General features: G+C 37.9%; 2 protein-coding genes across 2 annotated transcripts; one reads left to right on the forward strand and one right to left on the reverse strand.

Moving 5' to 3' along the window:
- Window positions 1–2,849: 2,849 nt before the first annotated feature.
- malsu1 (mitochondrial assembly of ribosomal large subunit 1) lies at window positions 2,850–5,328 on the reverse strand. Its single transcript, XM_035403745.1, has 4 exons — window positions 4,956–5,328; window positions 4,325–4,500; window positions 3,843–3,924; window positions 2,850–3,632 (listed from the first exon to the last, which is right to left on the reverse strand). The coding sequence occupies exons 1-4, from the start codon at window positions 5,245–5,247 to the stop codon at window positions 3,478–3,480; spliced, it is 705 nt and encodes a 234-aa protein (XP_035259636.1). The 5' UTR covers window positions 5,248–5,328; the 3' UTR covers window positions 2,850–3,477.
- A 1,844-nt stretch (window positions 5,329–7,172) lies between these two features.
- LOC118222474 (vitelline membrane outer layer protein 1 homolog) lies at window positions 7,173–9,665 on the forward strand. The gene is made up of 4 exons (XM_035408100.1): window positions 7,173–7,451; window positions 7,896–8,008; window positions 8,248–8,566; window positions 9,528–9,665. Exons 1-3 carry the CDS (start codon window positions 7,233–7,235, stop codon window positions 8,543–8,545), a joined length of 630 nt encoding a protein of 209 aa, XP_035263991.1. The 5' UTR covers window positions 7,173–7,232; the 3' UTR covers window positions 8,546–8,566; window positions 9,528–9,665.
- Window positions 9,666–11,210: the final 1,545 nt, after the last annotated feature.

Raw genomic sequence — 11,210 nt, forward strand, 5'->3', positions numbered from 1 at the left:
GGGATGTGTTGAATGGTGTTGGCCAGGGAATACAGTTAATATACTTTCTACTAAACTACCTCAGGCTTAATACCTCAGAACAAAAAAAAATATATGTGTATATGAGAAATGTTTGTTTTGATTTGCGTTGTGGTATTTTTATATACTTTATAAAGCTAATATTTCTTGAGCGTTTTATTTTTATAAGAAAATTATAAATTTGATCAGCTCAACTCCTGTTTTACACACACATGTACATGTAATGAGCATGTATAGATAAGTATGTGTACATGAGATATTTAGCAGGGATGAAAAGTTGCAGCACCTTTGAGTGTTGTATTAAATTGCTTCCATTTTCCTATGGTTCTCGGTTCTCTGGACAGTACATTTTGCAAAATTTAAACATGCCCAGGAATAACATTGCATTTGGCATCAGTGCTATTTTTTGGGGGTTTAGTTTGGAGATTGTGACAGTTAGAAATGAGTGTTTATGTTGTAATGTTGGTTTTGAGTGGGTTGTGATGGTGGTGGTAAGAAGTCAGGATTTAGGATGGTTGGTGGTGGTCCTCTGGACCATTGCCCACCTCTGCCTCCTTTCTAAAGTGATCAGTTTGACAGAGAGAACATTTGTTTATTTGGACTTTGACCCGATTACACGTTTAAAAAAAAAATAAAAATAAAAACTTTTTAGATGTTAGACTACCGCAAGTACACCGCTTCATAGTTTAATTTCAGTTGTTACTTGCTGTATTGGGGGGGAAAGATTTTTTTGATCACATTATGATTTAAAGGTGTGTCTGCTGCATGATAAGTGTATACTCCCAGCTATTGTAAAAGGCAGGCAGGCAAGCCTTCCCTCATGGGCTTGCTCTCCAGGGCAGTCATGTTTGGATACTTGCATAGTAGTTTAAATTCTTATTTTAATCCAAAAGGCAAGAATAGAACTTAAGAAATGAAATTTTTAACCAACTTGTTTCGTGCAGAATGACTTGATTAGCGAACATTGTGCATTCGTGCTTTTTTTTCTCCCTTTTTAAATGGCGGAAGTTGATCTACCTCAGTTGTAGCGGCGTAATGGTCCACATGGTGGCGCCTCTCGCCCCCCGGTTACCTCTGTCCTTCGGGATGCCTCTGCATGAGAAAAAGTGCATCGTGTTGCACAGACAGGAGGGGCACGTGTGTTGTTTTTGATCTACCTCTTAGTCACATGTCGATTTAGAGGCGTATTTCTACTCAAGGTTTAGGATAACTTCCCAAAAATTCTTGTTTGACAGATCAGAACTGAAAGGACAGTAATCACAATTACCTGATGTTTGCCTGCATTTAGTAATCGATTTTTAAATGTTGTAGTTTTAGAATATGTTCATAATTGGCTACGGCTTTCACATAAGGGTAGACTGACTTGTACTTGGACAAATAAATGTTCAGTTGTTCAACTCCGAAGTATGCTTTTGGAACAGACAAAGGTCTGCCTTTTGTTTCCTGCTTTGTTTGTTTTTTTTTGTTTGTTTTTGGGTTGCTGCATTTCTTTCTCTTTCAATTGAACTTTTTCTTTTTGCATAACTTGGCTGTAAGGTGTGAAATCTTTATTTAATGACTGGATTTGGGGAATGGTTAGGAAGCAGTGATGATCATGATCCTGTTAAGCATGAATCATTCCTTCAGACTACTTGTGGCCCTAATGCATCTCCACTTGTCAAATGCCTCCGAATAAAGACAGGTGTTCTCCAGATGTTGCCTCTGTATTTACTCGTTTTTAAATTGTGTGTTTGCTGGTTTCCTTTTCAGGCGGCGAATGGTGGTACTTGCGGTGTTGGGGATGTGGAACCCCAGAGGTTGCCGGTTTAATTCAGCGTGGCCATGATACTTTACTTAAGGTTGTTTTTAAATGAAACTAATGGAGAAATGTATGATTCCCAACACTGTAGCAGAGACCTGGCCAGGATATTTGCAAATATAATTGAAGTTATATCTAAGCCACATTAGTCCCTTTCACTACTTAGTTTTCATGTAAAATTGTAACTGAGGAGGGGTTTTGACCTGCCAACCCTCATCCTAAATATTGATTTGCTTTGTACTATAAACCATACAGATTAAGAGATGTAGAAGTAATGTATTTGTGTACATCCACTGACCTCCTGAATACACCACTGTGTCGCCCCCACCTGGTGATTCACAGAAGCTACTTTCAAAACGCTGCACACCATCAGAGACTAAGAATGGAAGTGCTAGTAACTTATTAAATCAAGCTTATTTAATAAACATGGCCATATGTGAGATGGGAAATTTTGTTAGGACATTGAAAGACCAAAAAAAAGTTACATTTCCTACCTTTTTACAACCCTTCTATCCCACAATCCCTGTTGCTGATGTCATATGATCCTGGAGGGCCACTGTGTATGCATTTCCCCCTGGCTCAGCAGACCAATGCTTGTTCACTTGTAGATTAGACCAGAGTAAAACCTTTTGTAATGACACAAGGACAGTCTTCATGAGCTGTCACTTATATTGCTCATCACTTAGCAAGTAATGCAATTAAAATGTCAGACCATATACATGATTGAACTTTGAATGAAATCCCCCCCTTCTCCACCCTTGGTCTAAAGGGCTAACTTTGTAACTCTTACAGCAGTGTCCTCATCATTGCTGAAGGGCATTGGTTTAGAGCTTGGCCCAGAGGAAAACTGCCCCTTACTGGGCCATGGGAAAATGTCCCAATTTTCGCTTTCCATTCAAGTACTAACCAAGTCCAGAAACATTTCTCTTCAACCATCAGCAAGCAGGGTTGCATAGCTATTGATATTTGTTAAGTTTATGAATATGGAGTTTAAAAAAGAATTTTATTTAAAGAAACATTGATTGCAATGAGCCAGATTAAAACCATTTATGAAAATCTTTACTTCAGTACACCAAGTTGGACCTTCTTTCCTGGGTCTGGTTTTTTGTGAACATTCATTCCACATGTTTGTATTAAAGTTCCAACCATCCTTTTTAATAGTGGAATTCACTTAAGTAGAACTATATGGTCTAAAAGGACAATTCAGCCTTCTATACAAATTTGGCACTCAAATTTTAAAATGAAATTAGGAAATATTTAGTGTCATTTAATACACAATGCTTCACAATGTTTAAATATTTTATTTAAATCCATATCCACAAACCAAAAACTGGAAAAAAACAAAAAACAATCCTTTGCCCATTCACCTTACTAAGTAGAACTTCTCTTAAACTGTCACAATACTCAAAACTGGTGTGCCAAAACGTACAGACAACCAAACGGCATATAAATGTCATCCATCCAGGTCAAAACCTGCTAAAGAGCAACACCCACTCCGATGTACAACTGTTCCGTTAATGAACTCTATCAAGGGATTACTGTCCAAAAAGGAGTCGTCTGCGAAGTGATTCACATCCAAGGTCAAATCCCAACATGACATTTTAACTGTCTTTGACTGCAGTGCAAAGACACACCCAACACCCCCCATAGAGGTGGCTGTGTCACTTCGGGAGTTCTGCTTCATAGATAAAATCCTTGGGAAGCGTTTCTGGTGGGATGGCACTCAGCTGCTCATCAAAGGATCGCAGAGCCCACAGCTTCTCAAGCTCATAGACCTCCCTGGTTTCTGGCAGCATGAAATGAACCACGATGTCACCTAGGGAAGGATGAGGTGGACAAAGAACAGTGTTTGTCACAAGCCCACGCCTCTCACCTGAATCCAAACTGTTCCCATCCCATGAATAACAAAAAAAAGTTAAATGATGAACCCACAGCCCTGTTTATTCAATTAGAAAATGTCATCATTATGTATTAATCTTTACTTTTATAGGTATGTGTACTCCTGGTGTGAAGTAGCTTGACTTACCAAAATCGACGCACATCCAATCCTCAGTATCCTTGCCCTCAATTCGGACATGTGGATCGCTGTCTTGCCTGAGGTATTTGTACTGCCAAACAGAGTAAAACAGTCATATTCCATGAAAAATATCTGCACCCCTATAAATTACACAATAAATGACAACAAAAAATACAACTTTACTTAAATATATATTTCACTTTGGTATAACAGAAGTAATTTTGTGGAGCTTACTTCATTGTATTTGTATGATGTGAATACTAGCTACATGTCCCTGTTGACCCTGATTGTTGCAGAAAACGTAGACAATCTTAAAAATATAATGCATGCAGATTCTTTTTTAAATCCTGCATATTCCGCTGACTCATACATTTTCTACATTTTTCAAGTCTCCCAGTAAAAATTCTGAAGGGTGCAATTTTTGCAGGTAAACTGCTACACATTTTGAGTATAAATAAAATATGACTTGAAACAAGCCAATAGCCAGCTACCACTTTGATCGTGTAGAATGCCATTGCTCGGAGATGCCGTGTTGAAAATCCACTGACAACAACAAAGTAGTCGGTGTATTTTATCTCCTTAGGTACTTTGATAACACAGATATCGGCAGCATTTTCCTGGCGGAGAAGTGACACCAGGACGTCAATGTTAAACACATGCTGGGTACCTGTGAGAAGAGGCAAGAACATACAGATAAATTGAGAAGAACTGAAGCTTATTCGAAATTATTATTTTGGGCTATATAACACAACCCAAACAAACAAGGACATCCAAAAGCTAGCAGGACAGCTGGCTCGCTGTAGCCTACCAGGTCCTCAAACTCAGTACCGGATATGTATACAGGTTCTCCAATCACAATTTGAAATCTGCGAATCTGCGATCCAATTTGCTAACATGAACACGTAATCACTCCAACTAAACAATCTGTGGAATATACAGCGCTCATAAAAGCAGTTAAAAGAGTTAAAAGCAACAAACCAGTTTGTTTACACCTGCATTGAGTCAAAAGGTTTAAGGGGGGAAAACACAATTTTCACCAACCTTCCTTGATTCTTTCACCGTGAATTAAGTCAATGTCAAGATAGACAATGTTAGCCACATAACTACTTAGGCTATACTCACGGTGTCTCGGGGCTTTCTCTGTCTCCGAGTCTGCGTATTTTTGCTCTTCCAACGTGCTGGAGCTGTGTTCAGTTATATCACTCGTGTTACGGTACATATCTGTATAAAACCGCACATCTGAAGTGTGCAACTGATTTCTCCGCGATGCAAGCCATGTGTACCGACACACGCGAAAGATACTGTGTTGAACTTCTAAGTTTACCGGTGGAATTTTTAAATATTTGGGGTTCACGTTCATAACATCTTGAATAAATATTTTTGTGGACCTAAGCGTACGCGCACAAAAAAGCATACTTATCTATCCCGTAAAGGCCTGTCTTTAATGCATTGGTATGATCGTACCTTCTCATAACAGGAAGTTGTACTATCGGAGACTGCGCACATTCGAAGGTGCAAACAGACGCGATACCGCCCCCTAACGTTGTAACTTGAATTTAAAACTCAACCAGAGCCTAGTGTCCTAGCGCCCGAATTATTCACACATTCAGCAAGAGCCACAGGGCGCCCCAAAGCTAAAATTTGGCCGCAAATGGGTATCTGACCTCAAAATGACTGTTTTCCTGTGACTGTCTCAGTCTCTGGACTCAACCTGTTAAAGAAATTTGTAATTTGAATTTAAGAGGACAATCCACAACTGCAGACTGAAGGACCAGAAGAATCTTGAAAGATTCTGGAGAAATGGTCAAAGCACTTCACCCCCATATGTTCGGCAGTCATATGAATGATTATAGAAGATGACTCAGTAGTTTTATCCTTATAAAGGGAAGGTGCAAAAGTGCCAGTCAATTTGGTACCTACATTTCTGGGAAAGAAAATGATTACTTATTGAACAACAATTCTCTGAGCGATTGTGTTGGTATAAAATTATATAATTTTCCCATTTTTTGAGCAATGTAGCACATTAACTATACCGTTTCTTTTATGCAGTTTTTTCTTTACCAAGGACATGAACAACTGCAATACTACTACTACTACTACTACTACTACTACTACTACTACTACTACTACTACTACTACTACTACTACTACTACTACTACTACTACTACTACTACTACTACTAATAATAATAAATCTTGGTGGCAGAGTGGTGCAGTGAATAGTACTGTTGCCTCATAGCAAGACAGTACACGATGATACCCCCCAGAAAATGTATGGAAAAAATAATATCATAATTCACAGTATTTCTACATCAGGTTCTCTCAAACAAAGACTTCTATTGCTTTCAGGCAAATTGCATAATACACATCATTTATTTCTGTAGAGATAGGTGCTTTAGTGTTAGCCTTGAACAGCAGGGACCATGAATTTAAACAGCTGCATGGAAAAACAGCAGTGTTTACCTGGAAAACATTGATTCTAGCAGCCTAAAAAAGCCTTCTATAAAAAATCTCTCTCTCTCTCTCTCTCTCTCTCTCTCTCTCTCTCTCTCTCCCTCTCTTTCTCTCTCTCTCTCTCTCTCTCTCTCTCTCTATATATATATATATATATATATATATATATGGATATATGCTCATGACATTTGTGTGCTTACCAATGACTGACAACTGACTCATCCAGACACGCACGTTTTTCATCCAGACTCACAGGTTAACCATTGATCCTAAGTCTTCTGACTGCAGATTTGTATTCAAAATACTGTTTTGCTCTGAGATATTCTACAAATCATAATGCATGTGTATGCATACTCTTTAATCTTTAATGCTGTATAATAAATCACCCATGACAACAATGCCTTTGAATAAATGACATTATTCCTTACATTAACTATTTAATATGTAGAGAGTATTATTACATATTATTGCTCACATATTATTACATTATTGAGAGTATTCTACACACACACATGCATATATATATATATATATATATATATATATATATATAGAATACTATATATCTATAAATATGATGATGCTTGTGAATGAATGTCTGCATTAATCACCAAGTAGTAGTAATTACACATATGCAAAAAGTTTTATTTGAATACTGAAATGAAAGACAAGAGAAGAACTTTGAACATTTAATTCTGCAATTTTGTGACAAGACCATACTTTTTCATGCAACTCTTTGAAGTTATTTGATGTTATACCATGACAGCTGTTTCTTCCCATAGCAGTTCTCTACACTGTAAATTATTAATGCTGATAACAAGTTAGGGTCTTGTTTGTTCCCTGTTTTGGCAGTGTGTAGTGAATATAAAAATGCAATGTGTATGTATTCCCGGCCTAGTTTGACTGCTCTATCTCTCTCTCTGTCTGTATGCGTGTCAGGTCAACATGATGTGGTTCTTCTTTGCTGCCATCTCTGTCCTATCCATCATCAACCGTGGTTCATGCAACACAGAGGCAAAGCCATTTGTTGAGAAAGCCAGTACCAGATTCAGTGGGCGAAACTACCAAAGCCTCCTCACTGTGCTCAATGGGGAAGAGTTCGGAAACTGGACATGGCCAGAGATGTGTCCTGAAGGATTCTACGCTGTGGGCTTCAGTCTGCGGGTAAAACACAATCCAATATATGTGACATATTCTCTCACACATATGTACACACACACACATGCTTTCCTTTACACACGTCTACACCCTTAACACATTTACACACTCAACTATACACTCTTATGCTCATATTTTTGCACATCACATATTTTACATATATGCACACTCACCTACAACCTTCTATACTCCTTTACCCACCCTTACATATGAATACATCCCACTACGCAAGTGTGTAAACATATAGTAACTTTACTACCCTACTGATACATCAAAACTTGTCTGCACATTTTCCACACTCTTCCAGAAATCTGTGCTTTTTTCACGTTTGCATGAAAAAATATATGAACTCTCCTACATCACAGAATTAAGTCTCATTGAATTTGAATATAAATGATGTGTGTTTGTGTGTGTGTGTGTGTGTGTGTGTGTGCTTTCTGATTCTTTTAGGTGGAGCCCAATCAATATGGTCTGGATGACACAGCACTGAATGGTATCCGTCTGTATTGCTCTAAACTTGGAGACAGGTCCTTCATGTACACAGTGGAGTCCCATACTGGACAGTAAGCATGAGCTGAGGCCAAACTCTCATCCTCCAGGGTTGCAGTCTTTCTCATCGGTAGATATTTATGCCTTATCATGACCAAAGAAAGGCCTACAATAATTTAGAGACAGTATTGTTCAGACAAAAGTAAAAACAAACCTGAAACCCAGATTTATACCCATTTAAATAGCAAAACTTGCCTAAGACTGAGACAGGACCCCACTGTGCACTAATATTTTTATCCCTGGTCCTCCCCAGTTATGGAGATTGGTCGGATCCCCAGTGGTGCCCCTCCGGTGTCCTGAACTCCTTCCAGCTCCGCGTGGAGGCCCATAGAGGCTTTTTTGGGGACGACACAGCAGCCAACAACATCAAGTTCCGCTGCAGCAGTAACCCCATCCTGGAGGGCCCTGGATTGGACTGGGGCGAGTACGGGCACTGGAGCCAGAATTGCTTAGGCACAGGCATCTGTGGCATTGAGACCAAGATGGAGCCTTACCAGGGTGGGCTAGATGACTCCTCTCTCAATGATGTGCGTTTCCACTGTTGTGCCTAGAGATGACATAATGATCTCACGGTGAGGACCTCTTCTGTCAACTGAGCAATAATCAATGGAGACTAATTTAGGAGAAGCTGAGAGCCTTTTCTTAAAACTGAAGTCTTAAATGCCTTTTCGATTGTTTTGAGTGGTTTTCAAGTGTTCTGATTTAAATGAGCATTGTGCATGAAATGTGCAGAGCAATTTCAGTCTGGAAACTCTTGCTGCACAAAATGAAAAAATTTCATATTTTAAATTTCATATTCATTAATATATTTAATCTAAATATATGAGTTGTCCTGACTGAAAGAAGATTTACCCATCAGTATTCCATGATGATTCCATTTTTATTTGATTGCATTTAAATGTGTGTCATTACATTTCTGTAATTCACGTTAAGCTTCTCTTGAAAAAAACACCACACAACCCACTGAAATGACTGGGTGAATACATAAATCACATAGATAAGTAACTCCAAGAGATGGTTTCTGGTTTTTCAATTCATGTCCTTTTCCCAAACTTGAGATGAATTCTGGAATTATGTATGAATTAGAACAGAAAGTGACCCACAATAAAGTTGAATTAAAAACAATAATTTCTGGAACAAACTAGAATTTGAGTTTATTTGGAAAATAACAAATTTATTGCTGCTACCCAAAAATGACTGTGTGATTGTTATTACTTCAGGTTGGAAAGAATACAGTATAATGGGAAAGCCTTTAGCAATTCATGTCCTTTGAATCTTGTGTTTATTTACACTAAAAGTCCGTTGTGTATGGCAACATAGGCCCATACAATGGGTTATAGCCTTAATAAAATTATATTAATACTTCTGAAGAACAAAAAAAAAGAATTAAAAAATGGACACAAACCAGAGCTTTCTGGGGAAACTAATCTCATTAATTTGCCTTATTATTTTGCTGTTGCTAATCAAATGTCATTTTCATACCTGCCACAATAGAACGACATCACTTCTTTGTTCCTTTTGTCATTACCACAGCTGCCAGAAGAGAGGAACACATCTGAGCCAGGCAGTACACATCCCTCCAAACACCTGGGGATTTGGAGATTTGGTAAAAATCTGATATTGATAATGCAATATCAATAATTAATAAAGACATCTGTTGCACAAAGCTAATTTCCATGGTGCAATGAGTATTTAAATTTGCAGCCAGGGATTGCATGTATTTTTCTCCTTTCTTTGTAGGATCTTAAAGCCTTTTACTGTACAAGTACTGGAAAACTACCTGTAACATTCTCAATGACTGATGCACAGTAGCCAGTTTACAGTTGATCACCACCACACATCAATGAAGAGAGAGGGATTATTAAAACAGCTAAATTGTGGACTTTTAATTGGTTAAATTAAATTAATTGGCCCCTTTAGGACCATATTTTGAAGATTCTGACCAGGACACTGGGAAGCTCCCTATTCTTTACAATTAATGCCATTGGATCTTTAAGGACCAGTCAGGAGCTTGATTTAACGTCACACATGAGAGATGTAAGTACGTTCACAAAATGAATATTATGCATAATCACAGTCTGAATATTAATTTACATTATAGGGGTTCAAATATATTTGAAAGCAGGATTCCACACAGGACTTTACTACTTTTCTAGGCTGTAACACACATCATAATTTTATGTGATGCTCTGCACCTATTAAGCACTTGAAAAGCTGTTTTGTCAAATTGAAGTATATTTACAATACTTTAATTGCCCTTACATGTGTCTACACAATGCTCAAATTCAATTCCGGTGTTTTCAAGTTCTATTGTACAGGATACACTTGTAATTGTCACAAAATATTCAGTTTGGATATGTATACATCTCACTTTTGTGGTTCCAGCTTATAGACAGAAATGTACAATTTAATTGTCACAACATACATCAGAATTCATTGCCTTGCAGTCTAGCTCTTACAATTTCCTTTCCAGTTTAAAACAATAAGATCATATGATAAAGTGATAAATGGTGTGGATGATGAATGAAACATCATCAAATTATTATCACAAGGTCTTGACTGCTGACAGGTGTTAAATATGGTCCTCACTGTAGCCTGTACTCCCATTGCAGGAGTTTGTAATGTGAAAACAAGGTGAATCTCAAACCAACATGGCTCTATGATTCACCTGATGACTTATTGCTATTCTCAATGAGCCATACATGCCACAAATACTGAAGCTACCCCTGAACACTGTTTATAATATAGAGACATCGTACACGGCTGTGTTCTGTCAGTGTTATGTCATCAAATCATAAAAACAGAAATTAACACGTGGCTGGGATTCTGGTGTATGCATATTTCACTTCACAGAGCCAGAAAAAAGCTGATTAAGAAATTCCAAGATGGAACAGTAATTGTGGCGTTGGGGTTTGGGCCTGAATGATGCAGATAAGAAGGCAATGGGGAAGCACTGAGGTAAATGTGTTAATTAATTGGTGAGTGGATAATCTGTTTATGCTGTTTACATGCAGCAAGAAGAGATAGATCTCTGCTCTGGGCCCAGACTAATCTCTTTGGCCTGAACACATTTACAGACTTGCAGATTTATTTTTAGGATAGCAAATCTGTTCTATAAATGAATTATGTGTAATTAGTTGATTAACAAGGGGTCTTTTGAGAGCTTTTACTCACCATTGGACATAACAAACCTTTAAGTGCTTATAAACAATTTTC

This window comes from Anguilla anguilla, chromosome 1 (assembly GCF_013347855.1).
Source record: "Anguilla anguilla isolate fAngAng1 chromosome 1, fAngAng1.pri, whole genome shotgun sequence".
Classification (NCBI taxonomy): domain Eukaryota; kingdom Metazoa; phylum Chordata; class Actinopteri; order Anguilliformes; family Anguillidae; genus Anguilla; species Anguilla anguilla.

Bases quoted from the DNA above. Each gene is read 5' to 3' on its own strand.
- malsu1 (XM_035403745.1), bottom strand. From the start codon at position 5,247: ATGCTTTTTTGTGCGCGTACGCTTAGGTCCACAAAAATATTTATTCAA. The intron at 4,501-4,955 runs GTGAGTATAGCC...CTCTTCTCACAG, and splicing joins AGAGAAAGCCCCGAGACACC to GTACCCAGCATGTGTTTAAC. The intron at 3,925-4,324 runs GTAGCTGGCTAT...TCTGTTTGGCAG, and splicing joins CATTCTACACGATCAAAGTG to TACAAATACCTCAGGCAAGA.
- LOC118222474 (XM_035408100.1), top strand. From the start codon at position 7,233: ATGATGTGGTTCTTCTTTGCTGCCATCTCTGTCCTATCCATCATCAAC. The intron at 7,452-7,895 runs GTAAAACACAAT...TGATTCTTTTAG, and splicing joins CTGTGGGCTTCAGTCTGCGG to GTGGAGCCCAATCAATATGG. The intron at 8,009-8,247 runs GTAAGCATGAGC...GGTCCTCCCCAG, and splicing joins GTGGAGTCCCATACTGGACA to TTATGGAGATTGGTCGGATC.